Genomic DNA, 20,000 nt, shown 5'->3' on the forward strand with positions numbered 1-20,000 from the left:
CATTTAATGCACGTTTCCATTATTGTCCTGGTTGGACGTCTGGGCACTTTACTTTTGGCATGATTTTTATTTAGGTGAGGTTATGATTGTTCTTAATAGTTGGTTTCTCATCCAAGGAAGTTGTAGTACCTAGTACTATGGAAAGCACTGCTTCTCATTCAAGCTACTTTTGATGTGAAGAAGCAAGAAGGACACCCTGTGGCAAAATCTGGAACACTCGGCTTTCCTGCAAATGCTAGATTGATAGAAGCGTTTGCAAATGCATGTGGCTATGCATTAATATTTATCCAGGCTGTCATAAATGATTTCACATCATAGTGTTGGGGAACATGGTGCTTGTGGCAAAAACTTTAAAGTTTAATTATAATATATAATTTTTATGCAGAGGAGGCAAATGTCAGGACTTCTTTATTTTGAGTTAAGTTCTGGTCATTTTTTAAAAAAGCAGAGCAACTGCTTATATTATCCTGGAGTATTTCTGAACGCGTGAGGATTCAACATTTCATTATGCGAAAGGTTAACATGACTGGGAAAGTTTGCTGTGGGAGCTATTGTTTATCTGCTCACATCACGCTAATGCCCTTGCTCTCTCGCCTGCAAGTGGCCAGTTAGGAATTATTGTCTTTCCATACATTTTATTTAAGTACTTCTAAAATATCTACGATACCATGTGCATCCTGTAAAAGGAGATGAGTGCGGTTGCAGTGACTTTAAAGGGCGGGCATGTTAAAAGCTGTCTTGCTCCTTGTCCATTCCAATAGGCTGCCTTGGCAGAGAGCAGTTTGCCTTTGCTAAGTAACCCTGGACTGATCAATAACGCCTCCAGTGGCCTCCTGCAGGCCGTCCACGAAGACCTCAATGGTTCCCTGGACCACATCGACAGCAATGGGAACAGCAGTCCGGGCTGCTCACCTCAGCCACACATGTAAGTGTGGTTAACAAATTCCCGAAAGGGATGAAAATATATTCTTATGCTTCTGATTTTGATTTTTTTTCCCTTGGAGTTTATTATGGGGGTTTAAGTAAAAACATACAGGTTTAAATGGAGTTGAATTATACTGTGTCCACAATATGTAAAGTGTATCAAAATTGTTGCTAATACATCTTAGAGATTATCCCAAGTGCCATATGGCAAGTATTGGTAGCTTTCTACAAATTCTTAGTACTACTCAAGTCCTGTTGGGCATTAAGTATTGTCTCTGATGAATCTCCATCTTCCAAGGCATTCTCACAGTTTGGTTTGTATGGCTTAATAATAATAATCATGATAGGGTAAGTTGTCATAATTTTTACTACTGTTGCAGGACTCTAAGCCATTTATGAACTGTAGTCAAGACATTGCCCATTTTTATAAACCGTAAAATGCAAAGTTTAACTGTTACCCACAGTTTACATAGACGCTGGTAAAGTGTAACTTTGTGCCTGTCTTATAAATCAGTGTAATTACATATTCAAGTTTAATTACTGGTGCGTCTGTATTGGCAAGGTTTATATGTTATATTTTATGCAAGACTACGATTCCTATTAATATTTAGCAGCTAACTATATCATTAATTACTCTAAAATCTTTCCCCTACCATCTTTTTAATGGAGCTGAGAGAGTAGGAGTATTAAAAATTGATGTATTGTGGATTTCAGAAAAGTTTATGACACTTCAAAAATGCCAGGTCCTATTCAGTTGTGTCAGGCGTATCAGTTTCTTGTTTACTAAAATGTACTGACCCTTGGAGAGATGAGAATTCCTGGAGAAATAATTGTAGCTGAGTGATGAAGTACGTGTGCTTCTTAGCAGTTAGGATGGCGTTCAGATGCTACAGCTGTTCTCTGACTTAGTCTGCAAGCTGCTTAACTTCACATAGAGATACAAGATTACTCCTTGTCTTCATTTGTGTATTTTATTCTTTGTGGTGCTCTTTGATCCTTTGTTGCTTCTGAGATGGTGTCTCATTTCGCAACCCAGACTCAGACTCTTGCAACACACACTCAGACTTCTCATACGTCCTCCTGCCTCAGCCTCCCACCAGCTGCTGGAATTATGAGCATATGTAACCATACGGGACTCTTTCTCCCCCCCCCCTGGGAATTTAGTCAAAGGCCTGAGAGAGATAGCTAACCCTGCTATCTGCCCATTTCCATTAGACCTTTCACAAATTATTACTCTGTTGATTTTTAAAATACCGTCCACTGTTTGACATCTGACCGTCTTTGAGATCGTAGGCCTCATCGATGTCTGGTACTTTCAGTCTATCACCTTTGCAAAACCACGGTGCAGTCATTAATGTGTTTCTTCAGATTCCAAGCCATTACTTTTCCAGAACGGAGAAATCTGTCTTTTGGAAGTGTCTTTAGTTGTGTTAAATAATACAAAAGAAGTGATAAAACTCCAAGTAAAAAGAACATAAATATATGCTCTGGAGACTAGGCACACGCTAAGGAAGGAAAAAGAGCAAGGAGACAGAAGGTTTTACATCTGCACCATCACCCCGTCAGCCAGAGAGTGGTAGCTGGAGGCTTTTCCTTTCAGTTGCTCTCCTGACTGTGCTAATGCTCACTCCCTATGCAAATGCTAAAAGAATTCATCCTGAAACACCCAACAAGAGTTAGATCCTGCTTTTCTCCACTTAAAAAGGGGAGCCAGATGAAAGGCGTAAAAGCAGTATGTGGACTGTGGATTCTCCTTTTCTTGCTCCGATGCAGAATATGGAGACCGGTGCAAACCATGTGCAAGAAGATGCGGAAGGAAGTAATTTTCACAAGTTTAATTGTCCAGTGCTAAGATGACTAAAATAAAAAATTAATGACTTAATAAAATAGTTTATTAAACATTGTATTTTGGAACCTGAAATAATAATTGGACTAAATAATGGCTTCGTTAGGCTCATGGTATTTCTCACTTGATGGTTGGTAGCTCTGATCATTTAGTTTATTGTTAAAGTTATTAATGAAATATCTAAAAGAAATAGTAGAATGCCAAAAGCAATATTAAAATATATTTATTACCTGGTGGAGTACCATTATCAATTTATATAAAAAACTACTCAGTTATGTATGTTATATTGACATGAAACAACATACATACACACACACACATACACACACACATACACACACATACACACACACATACACACACATACACACACACATACACACACACACACACACACACACACACACACACACACACGTACCTGTGTTTATTTTCCATAGACGAAAGAAAAGCCTTCCTTTCTTTGTAGGAAATATGTTTCAGAAAAAGATAAAAAATTAGAAGAACCCCATAACTTGTCTTTTCCTGAGTAATATAAATGAAAATCAAGTTTGTAATTATCCCGCGAAATATCGAGTCAACGCTGATACTTCTCCTCTCTTTGTGCTGCTCCATTAACTTCCTGTAGATATCACCTGAGCACTCTGAGTCCTGTCCTCAGCTTTACCCTTCCGAGATGCTTATTTGGAAGGAATTGTAAGCATCTTGTATTTATCAAGAAGCAAAGCAGAGTGAAATTATTGGCATGGATCTATCAATTAAAACTCGTTTGCCTCTACCTGAATATAGTTCAGAAAACTTGGGGATTGGATGGAAATGAAAGTCCTGTCTTATGAAACAAATGTAGTATTTTTGTGTTTTTACGTGAATTCATGCTACATGTTGTTTTCAATGGGTTAGTTAAGTCGATGTTAATATGAAAGAGAGACAGTTCAGCCCAAATGTGTTAGATTGTTAGTGGTCCAGCACTCAGCGTTCACTGGACCTGATTCAGCATTCAGTACCCAATGGAGGGTGGACAAGTTTTCCCCCCCTTGGTTTTTTTCTTTCTATGTTTTCTATAATACCTACTACATAAGATTTATGCAACTACAGAGTGCCTGGGAGATAATGAAGCTTCTTGTGCTGTAGATTTACCAAGGTACTGATTGATAGGAACTCAGGTGAAGATTTAATATCTCATTGCAAACTTAAGTGAGAATCAAATCAATACAAAACACATTTTTCGGTTTTAATACTTTCTGTCCACTTCAAAAGTTCATATAGCTTGGCAAAACTATCTTTCTATCCTCTTACTCCTTTCTTATAATCCAGGAGGTAAGCTGCCCATTAACAATGAGGCAGGGAAACAGGAATTTACTGAATGGAGCTCTTTACTCAGATTCAGTGCAGTCAAGATTAGAAGCAAAGAAAATGTTAACCGAAGTTGTGGGTAGTGAATAACTCTAACGAAGAGAATATCAACCTACAATTAGTAACTCATGTGCTTTAAACCAGGGAGAATTGTTAGACAGGGGTTTAGAACCCGGAAGTAAATGCAGAGTTTAGAATAGATGAGGATGCGACCAGACTCGTAAGCGACTTAAGTAGCAAGACGTGGAGTTTGTTCACCGGTGTGGAGCTTGTTCAGGGCTAGGGCTCTGGGTTTGGTACAGTCAGTGTGTTCTGCTTTAAGAGGCAAAGTCGCCGAACTCACACCACGTGTACTATGTCTTAACTGCATTCATTTTTGTCAGCTATAGTAGCTATCGTATCTGCCTTAAGGCATGAAAAACAATGAATTAATCCAATATGTGTTTTAAAATAAAGATGGGAAAAGGCACCTGACTGTATTCTAAGACGAAACTGAGAAAAACTCAGTAAACTACAGTAAAATCAGGGCAAAGTAGAAGGCAGGCTAGGAAGGGAAAGTGATGACTTCATAATTTTGCTTGTGGAGTGTAAGAAATTAATCGTCGTCAGATTCTGTGGGGGTGATAAAAACAGCAGAAATGCTTAGGTGGTTAAGATTTTTAATCATTTGCATAATAGTGATGTGGCTGAATGTGAATGTGTACTTGAGGACGGTGGAGATATGCATCATTAGAATAAAGGAACAAAGGTAGGCAGGTCAAAGATGCAGGTTTCCCCATTTATTCCCCAGGGCACTGCTAAAACCCTCCTGCCACCCCAGACATAATCGGAGAGAGTGCCATTGGCCACTCAAAACCGAAAACTCTCACAACTGGTTGACTTTATCTCCTACTCCAGCTTCTTCTTTCCCTGCTTTCCCGGTTCTGCCTGCATCCTCCCTCCTCAGTCATTGGTCGCTGGTGTCTTTATTGATGGGTCAAGAACCAATTGGGAAACAAGACCTTAACATCAGAACCAACCCAGACATTCCACTCTTCTAACTGTCCTTCCCTTACAAAATTTTATTTGTGTAAAGACAAGCTCCCCACACCCCTAAAAGAAATCCATTTCGTTTATTTGAAACCATGAATTTGCCTGCCCTTTCTTTACCTTGTGCCAGGTTTCTCTTACATAAATCTACCTCTCCTTATCATAATGATCCTATTGCCCAAGAGGCTTTCCCGATTAGTATTTCTGTCAGAGTCTAACTTCATTTTCTTGGTTCCAAAATGCTGGTTCCTCGTACCATTCCTTGAACGAATACTATGGCACCTGGGTACGCTGGGACACGCATGCTCTTTCTGCAGATATCTCCACGTTAACACCAAGTTTCTTAATAATGTACAGTGTATTTTAGACACGGTGGCCAGTTCAATGCAAACAGTTTAGCTCTACAAAGTAATGCCTTCAACAACAACACCCATGATTTGGCTAGATCCCTGCAGAAGGAAAACCTAATTTACTTGGCCAATAAGTAGCTCTAATATTTCTCTTTATGAATACTAAGTGGTTGGAGAAATAAACTCAGAGCATCATGCGTGTGCACCCAACACTTCACCAACTGAGCTGTCTCCTCTGCCCTTCAGTTAGGTTGATGCTGTGTTTACCCAGATATAATTTAAACTTACTGCCTTCTCATATGTGTTAAACACAAAAGAGAAGAAAATATTTAGATCAGGATTGAAAGATGAATCCCAAGGTTATTTTTTTCCAATCTGTGGTAAACAATTGATGTTTAATGATGAAATGACAAGAACTAGCACAGCCCCTTGTTTCTCCTCTATTCAGCCATTATTGCTCCTCATTCTTTAAGTGTTCGCTCAGATTCACCTTCTCTTGTGCAATCTTAAATGAGATCCTCACTGTAATATTTTCCCACCCTATACCAGAAGATCAAAGTGAATATCCTTCCTAAAGCTGGCTTGGTATTGATGCACAAGTTGCCCATTCTCCTGGGGGCTCTCTTTTGGATTACTATTTCCTACTGGTGAATTTCTAACATGTTAATTCTCAAGGCCCCTACTTTCCTGCCATTTAAAAGTTCTTACTAAATATTTGACCTTGGTTGCAAATGATCATTAGTTTCCTCCTCTTATGGGAGAAAATGCCTCAAGTCTGAGAGCTTATAATATACCATAATGAACACTAATATGCTGCATTATAAAACATATTGGTAGGGGCTGGAGGGATGGCTCAGTGGTTAAGAGCACTGACTACTCTTCCAGAGGTCCTGAGTTCAATTCCCAGCAACCACATGGTGGCTCACAACCATCTGTAATGAGTTCTGATGTCCTCTTCTAGTGTGTCTGAAGATAGCTACAGTGTACTTATATAAGTTAAATAAATAAATCTAAAAACAATCCATATTGGTTGTATCTTTAGAAGATAAACTTTGGCAGTAAAGAAATGTATGTTGTATAAAAGGAGTATGTGTTTATAGAAGATTGCAATGAGGTCATATTTACCTCTGTAACCAGTATGTATTCTGTGTACCTCCAAAGTTCCTGAATCACACATATCTTTCCCATCTTGGCAGCATTTGTGGCTCCTGGAGAGCTTCAAGAAGTTGTAAAAGCACACCAATGCATTATATGTTCTCCTCACGTATGCGTAACAGTTTGTCACAAAGATAGCTAAAAGGGTTCAGCCAGCCCCAATTTTCTAATATGGAGTTGAATCTCTACACCATGAGTCATCACAAAGCATGAGATTTGAATATGTAACATTCCCTTTGACCCTCCCCCCATTCTTATTCCTTTCCTTAAATTTTAAATTACTGTCCGTAGGCACATGTTGGTGATATTTTATATAAAATTTCCACAGATGTTACCTCTCTCTCTCTGTCTCTGTCTCTGTCTCTGTGTCTCTGTCTCTCTGTCTCTCTGTCTCTCTGACTCTCTCTCTCTCTCTCTCTCTCTCTCTCTCTCTCTCTCTCTCTCTGGACAAAAGCATATGAAAGTGGTATGGCTCTTCATTTGAGGAAATCAGTCGAAAGCGACTGATAATCTGAGCCCATGGCATGCTCTCTCATTGTTTTCACTCTGGTGAAAGCAATATTATTTTGTGCTGTTTGGGGCCTTTTGTTACGTTCTGAACTAACAGGTCCTTCTTGGCTCCCCTTGTGTTGTCGCAGATTTTCTCATTAGCACCATTCCCATCATCTTTAGTTTTTAACCCCTAACCTTTCTTGGCCTCTTCTAATTTTTGTTCTGATTTAATTCCATTTTCATTTAATGTCTAAACTTTTTCATTAACTTTGCTAGTTAGCTTTGAGATCTCCCTCTGAAATGATTGTGCGGCGCTCATGATGAAGCCAGCTCTTTATCATCTCATTTCCTTTGTCGAGGGCTGCAAGTATGGATCAGTAGCTCCCGTTCTTTTTGACATTATTCCAGGCCCTGTATGTGGTACTTACAACTCATTCTAGTTCCTCTTAATAAAACGATCCTACCAGAGGGTACAGCATCTTCTGCTAAAATGTATGATATCCCCAGCGTGCCAATTGTGGAAATTTGTGGGTTCCTATAGGGTTTTGAAGGTTTTTATAGAACTTTACAGATGCTATCTGACATCCATGGTGTGAAATCCTACAATTTAGGCAAAGTGTGTCAGACCACTTTAGCTGACCGTACTGTCGCTTACTGAGTCTGTTTCATATCTAAAGACGGTATTTGTTAGAAGACACATCTCCTTTTTCTCTGTTTGGAGAGCCATAGAAATTTTCTGTCTCTGAGGGTCAAAGAATCCTTCTCTAAATGGTTAAAGAGCAAATATTGCTTGGATATTATATTTTTCATACTTCTAGACAACAGAAGAGAGTAAAGAGTCTACCTATCCACTCCACCCAAATTTTTAAATTTTAGCTTTGACAAAAGAATTAGGAAGTAGAAATATTCAACTCCTTTGAAACAGATTAAAATTTATGACTTTTGTAAATTATTAATAATATTTCAATGTGAATAAAATCAATTGGAAGCACAGGGATGCTGCATTCCATAAGCAGTAGCTGTTATTAGGATAGAACTAATTAATGGGTAGATGACAGAGAGGGTGAGAGATAGATAGATAGATAGATAGATAGATAGGCATAAATATAATATATATGCCACAACTAATCAAATAATTTAACATCATTAGTGAAGATGAATGCTTCTTAGATCTTCACCTTTGGAATAACAGCTAAACCTTTAAAAGACAAAAAGAATAGGCCATTAAGGTTTATACTGTAAAAAAGGGGGGAGGGGGTTACACTGTATTTATTCTCTTACTGCTCATAAGTTTATGTTGCAGCATAAAAGCCATAATCCTTTTGTAATCAACAAATCAGAGAAATAGAAGATGCACTAGGTTCACAAAAAAAAAAAATCAACATTGTTTTTATTTTCTCTTCCATTCTCATGTTTTATACATAGTATGATGACATGGTTAGGAGACAACTGAAGTTTGAGTCAACTCAGAGATTTAGTCTGAGCAAGGGTTTAGGTCCACCAGAGCAGCTGGTCTCAAAGAATAGATAGACCTAATAGCATGAACCATGTGAAGTCTGACTGGAAATCAGAGCCTACAAAGATATTCTAGGTGCCAACTTTACTAAGAGCCAACTGACAGGGAGAACATTTTCACTCAGGCAGACTGACAGTGGGAAAAATAAGGGACAGACAGGGCGAACAAACAATCCACCTATGAGTGGAGTAGTCAGAGCCCTATGTCCAACTGTAAGACTGTGAGATTGAGATCTTTAAGTTAGAGAAAGGATTGAAGGAGCTGAAGGGGTTCGTAACCCCATAAGAACAATAATACCAACTAAACAGAGCTCCCAGGGACTAAACTACCATGCAAAGACTATACATGGACAGACCCATGGCTCCAGCTGCATATGTAGCAGAGGATGGCCTTGTTGGGCACCAAAGGGAGGAGAAGCCCTTGGTTCTGCCAAGGCGGGACTCCCCATTGTAGGGGAATATAAGGGCGGGGAGGCAGGAAGACAAGAATGGCTGGGTGGTTGGGTGGAGAAAAGGGAATGACATTTGAAATATAAATAAAAAAATCCAAGAAAAAAAAAGCAAAAACAATTCAGAATCCAAGAAGACCAGTTAAATTAAACAGAAACTGGTACAGATGTTCCATCAACCCATGCATCCTGATGTTGCAGACTGAAGTTTTGTCCAAAAAATAAAACCAAACAGATTTTAGAGAGGGAGCTTCCGTGGAGTTGGGACAGCAGCAAGGCAGGACTAGATGCTAAGTGTTAAGATCTAAGCTAGGTTTTATTTCAGGAAGTCTTAGAGAAATTGTGAGACATATGCTTGTGATTGCAAATTTCTGTTTTATATCTTTAAGCTGGACTGGTTTTCGTTGTTGTTGTTTCATTTCTTAGGATGTCTGTTGACTGTAATGGAATTGGTAGATACATCTTGAAGTCAGGACTATTTGAGATGTAGGCTAGAATTATAAACTACATCATTAACAGTTGAAATATGTCTTAGAGGGGAAACAAAATAACTATCTGAAAAAAATAACAGAACTTTGCAATCAACTACTACAATGCCCACATTGTTAAAGACAGAAAGTGGTTTATTAAGTATGCTAGTATTAAAGTTAGATCTCGGCTTTAAATTTAAAAATAAACTTTACTTGTTTATGTTTAGCAGATGTTGAGAATTAGTAGGGTATTTCTCCTTATATCCTGGCAAAGGTTACGTATACCTGACATACTTATGGTATACATGAGATGGAGAAAAACTGGTTCATTCCAATTTCTGTCACTTCTTCTTGGTCACACATTTCTTTCAAGAAGGAATATTTTCATCTTCATCAAGAGGAAAGAAGAAGGAATTTTGCGCCTGTAGGACTGGTATGTTTTGTCCTAGAGGAAGTAGTTATAGGCAAGTTAGTCATATAACAATAATGATTAATCTAATCTGCAGGTATTAGATATCAGGTAGACTCTTAATCTATAAAAACATAGATGGCATAAGTTGCAAAATGAAATATATTAATAAAGATTTGAGAACTTTATTCCTGGCTGTTGTACTATTATTGTCATTCATCCATCTGCATTGAAAAATTAAATGTATACTGTAATAGTTTACTTGTTACTGACAAAACCTGGATCGTCCTTTGAAAGGACAAAGTCTTACATAGAATGGCATAAATATTTTACAGCCAGAAATGTAAGTTTACTGATGTTAACCTGAGCAGCTCTCATTTCCTAAGAATTAATCAAGTGGTTTCCTCTCTTTTGTAAAAGAGTAAATATTTTATTTGAATTTTGGTTTTACTTAAACAGTTTATTTCTATAATACAGTAGGTAAGTTCTGTTTCCTCAACAAGAAAGCAACAGGTTTTTCTAAACAGGTGTTGTCATTTCCAAATATAAATGGAGATAACTAAACTTGCAATTTTTACACATTTACAATCAATTCAATAGAAATTATCTATTGAAAAGAAGCAATAGAAACAATGGGTCTCATGAAATTAAATCTATCTCCAAGAAGTCTGTATTTGTATTTTAGAATGTTATATATTCAAAACATTTACATTGAAAGTGAGAGTGTTTTGCCATTGGCAAATAGAGCTAGTTGGAACAAAACGTATTAAAACAAATATAAAATAGACAGATTGAAAATTGTATACATTGTTTATGTTAGTAGCCTAAGTATCAAGTGGTGATTCTTATTCATTTAACAGCCTGGACTCTACTGAGGAATAAATGTAGTTATTTAAGGTAAACTCCCATCTTGCTCTTGAGGTTTCTGTTAACTGAAATTTGGGATGCAGTTTTATGAAATAGGCAGAACCTATGGAATCGATGTTCGTCATGTGTCTGTAGAGAATCTATTCTCATATGTTTAAATACTATTCACTAGTTAGGTCACAACTCTAAAGGAAGGGCAGGGATGACTTGTATAACTCTAAACTTTTTCCTTTGAAGTTTTATATCCTACATGGGGGAAGTATTCAAGTTACATTTAGTACAAATAAAGGTTTAATGTAGCTTCAGAGTATACTTTTAAATATACAATAACAGTACACAACTGTGAGAAAGGAGCGTGCTGTACCTTTTTTAGGAGATATATGTTAAATGTATTTGAACTGTTCTCAAATAATGAGAGCATATGAATAAAGATTATAAAGAAATAATCTACAATGAGTATATAAAACACATAAAAATTTGCAGTCTTTTGTAACATTTAGTCTTGTACGTGATTTATCTAATTTTTACTGAAATCTTCTGCATTATAGATATGGGTCATAAATTGCATTTTTCTTCAAATTATTTTTCTTCATTATATTTGTTGATATATATCGTACATTTTAAGACTTCACATTTCATCACCAGCTTCATATGGTACATATACACATAGGTTCACATTACATACAAAGAACTAGACAGCTTGATTGGTTGGTTGATTGATTGATTAATTGATTGATTGATTGATTGTAGTGATTGTATGTAGTACTGGGGATTGACCTCAGAGTTTACACCTTCAGAAGCAAACCCTACACCACTGAGTTTTCATACCAGGCTTCATGGTTTAATCACGTTCACATTGTATCACACCATGTGAGTCTCTCATACACCATTTAATTATGTTTTTACCAAAACATCCAAGCCATACTTAATCATATTGACATCACTTGAAATGAGAAAGCACTACTAAGATTCTAGTCTGTCCTACATTTACTGAGATGTCTTTAAAATATTTCAGCTTAAGAAACTTTACACATAGGCCTTTCTCATTCAAAAGATAACCAGGAAGAATTTATAGGACCATTACCATAGTCTTGAACAAGGGAATAGTGAGTAAAATTTACATCCCTCTAGGGATTAGGCTATGTGACCACAATCTCAAAAGATAAACTTCCCTCTTGTAATGTCACTCTGCTTTAGGGGGCAGGCAAATATTAACATTTCTTCCACCTTCACTGATGCCTTAGGTCCTTATAATTTTCACAACAAAAGAAGCAACACGTTCCTTTAGGCAACAAGTCAGTGTATTAATGTAACTTGTCCTCTGTGGTTTGGAAATACGCACTTATGGAGGGTGACTGTAAGAGTGAGCGATTCGCTAGAATACTAAAATCAACTGCTAGTTTGTGGATTCCTCAAATGAGACAAGCTGATTTTTCTTTTAATAAGCACAAATGAGCTTAGTGCTGAAACATAATGGTCTGAGCATCTCCATTCCCTGAGTGTATAGGTCGTTACAGACATCAAAACAAGGGATGAAGAGAGCTTGTGTGCCCAGAGAGTCAAAATTTTAGGTTAGCATCAAGTCAGCTTTTACACTGAGTTTTCTGGAATGTACTGATTTGTGACTGTTACTTGCCTACATAAATCACAATTTTAAGCACTAAGTTCAGTTTTGACTGATGAATGCGAAGAATAGAGCGGTGACTCAACCGTGCGTGGCTCGTTCTGAGCATTCATCCTCACCAGCACTGGTCAGGCCACCTGGAGTGCCGTGGGTAATAAAAGATTGGAGCAAAGTTCGGGCATCAGAATTTATAGCTGTTATCTCCGAAATCATGATAAAGATACAGACTTTTTGTTTTTAAATATGGAGAGGAGGCACTCAAGAGTGTAGGCTACCTACTTCTTAACAGGCATGCTTTAGGAATTTACATTCCGGACAAAGACTGTCAATGATGATAATGGACCAGAATTGATTTGGAAAAGCTTTGGCCATAAAACGTGGTAACGATTTGAATAGAGAAATCTGTTTAAAATAACGACTACTTCACAATATATATGTGTGTATACATATGTGTGTGTATAATTGCATAAGCATGCAATTTTATTTTTTACATAGTAAATGTACTTAAAGTTTAATTTTTAAACTGCAAACACTGGTTTCCTGTTTTTGGCTACCATGCGATAGAAACATGGCTGTTTTTTTACTAGAAAGAGCAAAATTGAATGCCCTTTTCTTAGAGAATTCATTTGAAAATCTTTCCCCTTAAAATGTCATAAGAACACAGTCTGAAAATTAGATATAAGTAATGCTTCTAGAAAGCATGAGTCAATATTATGGTGACTGTTGTCACAAGCATTGGAGTCACTGTGGCTCGTAAATTTCACCTTCGTTACCCGTCACCTTCTCTAGTAAACCTGAAGCCTTCTGAGGTCACACCCACAGTTTCTTGAGCCTTGAAAAATGTGTGTGTGTTATATGTGTGCATATGCATATGTGTGCATATCCACTTATATGTAATTCATCTATATATGCATATAGATGTGATTCATCAGCATCACGTTTGATTATAAGCTTCCCCTGTGCCCATGATGGAGTGTAGAAGGAAGCCTTTCAAACACATATAAATTTAAGAACCAAGAAATGCAAAGCTTTCCACTCCACAACCTACAGCCTAAATTGCTTCCTTCCCACCATTTTTAGTGTGCTGTTTGCCCTGGTCCTCAGAACTTTATCACACTGTACTAGAAAGCTCTGAACTGTCAGTCCTCCTCCCACTGTTCTCCACTCTGTTTATGCAGTGCAAAACAATTGTAAAACATTTCTCTACTCCCTAATCATCAATAGCCTTCCCCTGAAAGCACAGAAATACACACGATCTGTGGCGCAGCTGAAGGCTCTTCGCCGTCTGCTCTTGTTTTAATTTCCTAGCTTTTTAATTATTATATTAGCAGCCCTCCCTGTCATGTTGATAATTTATGTAAGACCCCCCTCTACATATTTTTTTCATTTCCACTCTGTCCTTTCTCTTTTCTCTGTGTGACAATTCTCCAATACTTCACAGCCAATCCAAAAAGATCTCCACATCCTGAAGTAGTCATACTTCAGTCTCAGAGTCTCTCCTGGCTTCCTCAGCACTTTTCTATGGCATCCATCACTGTGTTTCTTGTATAATGTTGTGGTTTGCCTTGGAGTTCTCTCTGAATTTGTAAAATAAAGGCAAGAGCTCGAGATTTGGGCAGAGGGAGGAGTCGGGAGGGGAGGAGTCAGGAGAGGGGAGTAGTCAGGAGGGGAGGAGTCAGGAGGGGAGGAGTCAGGAGGGGAGGAGTCAGGAGGGGAAGAGTGAGGAGGGGGAGGAGTCAGGAGGGGGAGGAGTCAGGGGAGGAGAAAGGAAAGAAGCGAGGAGAGAGTTGTCGTGGGAGAAGGAGAAGCTGGAGACCTGGCAAATAAAAGGTGCAAGGGATGAGGGATTTGGGAGCTAGGAATAGGACAGTGTAGGGTGAATCTGCCCAATCTAGACGCTAGATTGTTTTCATATTAATTGAGTTGCGTTTTCTTTGTACGGGCGGATTAGGGTTGGAGAGCAAACTGCAACAAACTGCAACAATATCATACTGAATAGTGCGTGCTTTATTTCCTCTGTGTAATGGATGGTTTTAAAAACTGGGCATGGAAAGATGGCTCAGAACGTTTTCTTTCAGAAGGCATGGGTTCAATTCCCAGCACTTAAGTAGTGGCTCCTGGCCATCCGTTATGCCAATTCACACAATTCCAATTCCCTTTACTGAAATCTGTGAGGACCAACCAGTCACACATGTGCTGTACATAAATACATTTGAGCAGAACACTAACACACCGAGAATAAAATAAATTTAAAAACACATAACGTTTTAAATGAACTTATGAGGGCAAAAATCACTGTTCCGGTCTCTCCCCCTCCCCGTTTATACATTATCAAGTGCCTTATTTTTTTTTCAAATTATAACAAGAGATTAATTTTACCTGCTAGAAGTACTGGATAGTTTTATTTTCTGACTTTGTTCTGAAATAATAAAAGGTATTATACCTTTCCAACAGAAATTGAGTCTCCCCATACAATTATGTAAAGAAGTTTCAAATATTTGTAATCCCCCCAAGTACAAATTACATTATTTGTGAGGTATCATGCTCTCTTCATGCAAAAAAATTAAATCGATTTTTTTTATAGTAACTGCTAAATAGTGAACTAAAATGGAGTAGTTGAACTCAAAGTCTCTCCCTCATGGACAGAATCATTTTAAAGCATTTAAAAAGTACTGTGTTCTAGTTTGAAGAAATATCCATTATTAACTGAATAAATAATTGACTTTAAAAATCAAAGTACATCTACACAATGGAGTACTACTCAGCTATCAAAAACATGACTTCATGAAATTCATAGGCATATGGAATGAACTAGAAAATATCGTCCTGAGTGAGGTAACCCAATCACAGAAAACCACACGTGGTATGCACTCATTGATAAGTGGCTCTTAGCCCAAATGCTAGAATTACCCTAGATGCACAGAACACATGAAAATCAAGAAGGATCACCAAAATTCGAATGCTTCACTCCTTCTTTAAAAGGGGAACAAGAATACCCTTAGGAGGGTATAGGGAGGCAAAGTTTAGAACAGAGGCTGAAGGAAAACCCATTTGGAGCCTGCCCCACATGTGGCCCATACATGTACAGCCACCAAACTAGATAAGATAGATGAACCAAAGAAGTGCAGGCTGACAGGAACCGGATGTAAATCTCTCCTGAGAGACACAGCCAGAATATGGCAAATACATAGGCGAATGCCAGCAGCAAACCACTGAACTGAGAACGGGACCCCGTTGAAGGAATCAGAGAAAGGACTAAAAGAGCTTGAAGGGGCTTGAGACCCCATTTGAACAACAACCAACCAGAGCTTCCAGGGACTAAGCCACTACCCAAAGACTATACATGGACTGACCCTGGATTCTGACCTCATAGGTAGCAATGAATATCCTAGTAAGGGCACCAGTGGAAGGGGAAGTCCTTGGTCCTGCCAAGACTGAACCCCCAGTGAATGGGATTGTTGGGGGAAGGGCAGTAATCAGGGAGGATGGGAGGGGAACACCCATATAGAAGTGGAGGGGGAGGGGTTGGGGGATGTTTGCCTGGAAACCCGGAAAGGTAATAACAATTGAAATGTAAATAAGAAATACCCGATTTAATAAAGATGGAGAAAAAAGTCAAAGTAGAAGTTGCTACAATATTCACTTACATGTATTTGCCATATTTTCAATCGTTTGGAAGCACTATGAAATTTATTACAAATGTAGATTTTACTACACATCTCCCCTTCTAACCCAAGGTTAGTGCTTTCTTTCTAATAATCAGATAACTGATAAACACTGGGCTGTAACAGGCAAAACAATGACATGGAGGTGTATTTCATCTAAACCACCTATGCTTCTACCTGAACATGTTATAAATAAACCCACTAAATAATCTTTGTTTAAGGTCTAAGAAGCGAAATAATGAACACCAGTAGACCAACAGCTGTAATTTTGGCGTGTTTATAACTTTCAGTAATGTATACCTTCAATGTTTCAAATGTTATGTACTTCGTTGCTCTAAACTGTTATAATTTATATTTTTGAAGTATAATCTTCTTTATTATTACCAGGTTTTCCAAGGACTGAAGTTTAGTGTATAGGGCATTGAACTCCTGAAGCAGAAGATACATTTCATATCACTAGGGGAATGTGCTATGATAAATGCCTAAACCTCAAGTCCAGGAGGAGTTTGATAAGCAAGAGTTTATAAGCAATTACCCCATGTATGTCTTAACATGTCCTTGCTCTTTTCTCTTTAACAAATTCCATCAGGTATGTGTATGTATTTTAATTTATTAGAATAATTCTCAGAGGAAAATAACCTCTCCCACATATGAACTTCCGTATCTGTTAATTACTGCTTTACTTAGGACCTTTTTTCCTGGAAAACTGGGATTTTCTATTATGTATCTCTCTACTCTAGATTATTGGCTCTCAGATACATAGTAAAAATCATATAGAAACACTCAATAGAGTTTTGTTAAGTTAACTTTGGCAAAAGGAAATATTAGTAATGTTGACTGATTTCCAAAACAAAGTAAAATTGAAACTTTAAAAACTAATTTTTATACAATATATTTTGACCATGTTTTTTCTCCCCCAGCCCCTCCCAGATACCTACCTCCCCCCTCCCCACTTCCTCAGCCTTATGTTCTCTCTCTCACCCTCCAATCTTTCTCACAAAACAACAACAATAACAACAACAAATGTGATAAGAAATAAGAAACAAGAAAAAAAACCCACAAAAACTAATTCAAAAAAACCAATAAGATTAAAAATACCAAAACAAAGCAAAATGAGGTTGAAGCTTTGACACCTTTACCAATCTAGGGGACTTGATTCGAAGAACACTAGCATAAAGGAAATTCTGGCATAAAGTAAATTTAGTTCTTAATACACGTGTGATATATACATATGCATAAATTTGCTATATTTCTTAAAATATTAATTTTCATCTATTCTAGGTTTTCTTATCTTAGTATGTATTATCGGAACTGAGTAAGCCCCAATGTGCACAGCAAATATGATACAAGCCTGAACCACTCGATGCATGTATGTTAATGATTTTACTGACGAGCTAATGATGAGCCCCGTGATGGATGACTGAGGAGAGGAAATGTGGAAGTTCTCTGAGGAGTGCATGTCGATGCTGACTCCTTCCTTTGAAATTAGCTTTCCATGTGATATAAGATGATCTGAGACATGACTTCAGCTCTTTGGCTTTGCATTGTGATGGTCAGGAATCTGTTCATTAATCATTCTTTCGAATAATTATAGTAACAAATTGTGTTACTTATTATATTTCCTTATTCTTTTAAGAAAAGGTAGCTCATCATTATGGGTTGTGTAACTGGCATCTGAAGTGTGTGCCATGAGTATTTTTGTTTTTGTGTTGTGACGTTTCTGAGATAGTCATAATGTTTACTCAGACAGAAGGATTAAAATATTCTTTTTCAAAAAAATCCATGTTAATTATTAGTTTCTGTGTTTATAACATACCTTCTTCTGTAAAAAGAAATAAGGTTTCTTTTTACATTGTTACTGTATCTAATATTTATTTATGATTTGTGACCCAGGCATGGAATGAAATTATTCACAATTTTACATATATGTAGTATGTATATTTTTATACATACGTAATTCATGTGTTTATAATATACGTAATAGCATTGTAAAAAATAGATTTTTTTTGCGTCTCTTGTCTATGACTAAAACTCTGAAATGTGTAGAGTTAGATCACAGTATCCTCACTGACCTATTAGGAATAGAGCCCGGCTTCAAATCCAAGTTCTCTGTCCCCAGAGCCCTCTATATTCTTAACTACTTAGCCATTGCTGCCTTACTGAAGATTATAAATGAGGCGACTAAACTGTTCAGTATTCCTTATGCTACACTACCAAATTAATCAAAATAATAAATATGTGGAAATCTATTGTATTAAATGACTGCCTTGTAATTAAAATCCTTCAGACGACTCCACCTGAGAGGAAGATTTGTAGAGAGGTAACAGAAGACAAGGTCTTTTTACTTAAGTTGTCATGGGTTTTTCTAAGAGAGAAAGGAGGTTTTTTTTTTCCAAAAATGATCTTAATTATGCTACATATGGCATATTGAAACATGTGGAAAATGGATGCTACAAAAGTAAACAAATTTAGCACCCCTGGGTTAGAGGCAAGAAGAGAAAGATACTATTAACAGCCACAAGAATAAAAATTCTCTGTAAACCCTAACACACAAAAAGTGTGTGTGTGTGTGTGTGTGTGTGTGTGTGTGTGTGTAAGAGAGAGAGAGAGAGAGAGACAGACAGACAGACAGACAGAGAGACAGAGAGACAGACAGAGAGACAGACAGAGAGACAGAGAGACAGAGTTCTGTCTCTTCTATATTGACAGGCACCATACAAGTGAACATATGGATCACATTGAGTAGTAAATGAGGAAACAAACAATTAGATTTTCCTAATTCAATCTAGGACTCGGAACATTTTCGCGAATGGCAAGGCCTAAGCACTGAGGATAACTAGAGCAAACTCCTAAGGTTAATATAATAGCCACCTTTTCGTAAGTAGGTCTGATAAATGTCCCGTGTATATTCAAAACTTTTAAGTTTAAATAGGTATTTCCAGACATTATATAACTATCAAAATATATAAACCAGGCATTAGGATGCATGACTGGAATCTCAGCACCCAGGAGATTAAGGCAGAATAATGGTGAGTTTGATGCTAGCCTGGGCTACATAGTGAGATTCTGATTCATTATACTGAAGGACATTGTCCTCGAGTCCATTTCTCTTATTTGCTTATGCTGATACAGCAAAACACAGAGTCTTCGAATCATACGCTGCATCAACCATGAGGATACTTTCAACCCAAGAAAATGAAAACTTTAAATAAAGCATCCCCAGGTTGGATGGAGTTTATGATTAAAAGACTCTTTTGGTTTAGAATATCAGCATAAGCAATTTTTAAAATGCTTCAGAGGTTTCATGGAGAAGATTGGTATAATTTGGATAGTGTGTGGGGAGTCAACTCTATATGCATTAATCTTTAAATGATGGGGAGGGTGTTCCTAGGTAGGATATTGTGTGTGGGAGGCAATTCCAGGCTCTGTGTGCATAGGGAAACACAGTAAAGGGAGCAGGAACAAACTGGGATGGGAAACGCACTAATAGCAGTTTTGAGGAGGAAGATTTGATTTCTTAGTGCAACTTGTTACTTAGAAACATTGCTGCGTATAAGTAAGTTAGATAATAGGTTGCTAGAAAAATTGCAGTATTTTATCTCACGTTTTTGTCAATATCCATGTCTAAATTCAGTTATATATTTTATATAGAGAAATGAGATAAGGAGAAACATCCTCGAATATTAATTTTTCTTAAGATGAAAGGGAACATAACTCTGTAGTTCTCCTTTTACAAAACGTATTGCTTATGTTTTGACAATACATTCCCCTTATCATTCCTCTTTGTTGAGAACCGGAGAATTCTCTGTAATGTTCTTTCTTTCAATAAAATTCTCCAAAGAAGACACAAGT

At 37.4% G+C, this 20,000-nt stretch overlaps 1 protein-coding gene across 3 annotated transcripts in view; it reads left to right on the plus strand.

Moving 5' to 3' along the window:
• Positions 1-20,000, plus strand: part of Foxp2 (forkhead box P2) — a gene marked incomplete at its 5' end in the record, with an annotated part of 499,310 nt that overhangs the window by 470,113 nt on the left and 9,197 nt on the right. For all 3 annotated transcript variants that reach the window (NM_001271104.2, NM_001446500.1, NM_001446501.1), the window contains 1 exon segment: positions 762-925. In NM_001271104.2, coding sequence (NP_001258033.2) covers positions 762-925 — 164 coding nt within the window.

The sequence above is a fragment of the Rattus norvegicus genome, chromosome 4 (genome assembly GCF_021556685.1).
Source record: "Rattus norvegicus strain SHRSP/BbbUtx chromosome 4, alternate assembly SHRSP_T2T, whole genome shotgun sequence".
Taxonomy (NCBI): Eukaryota; Metazoa; Chordata; class Mammalia; order Rodentia; family Muridae; genus Rattus; species Rattus norvegicus.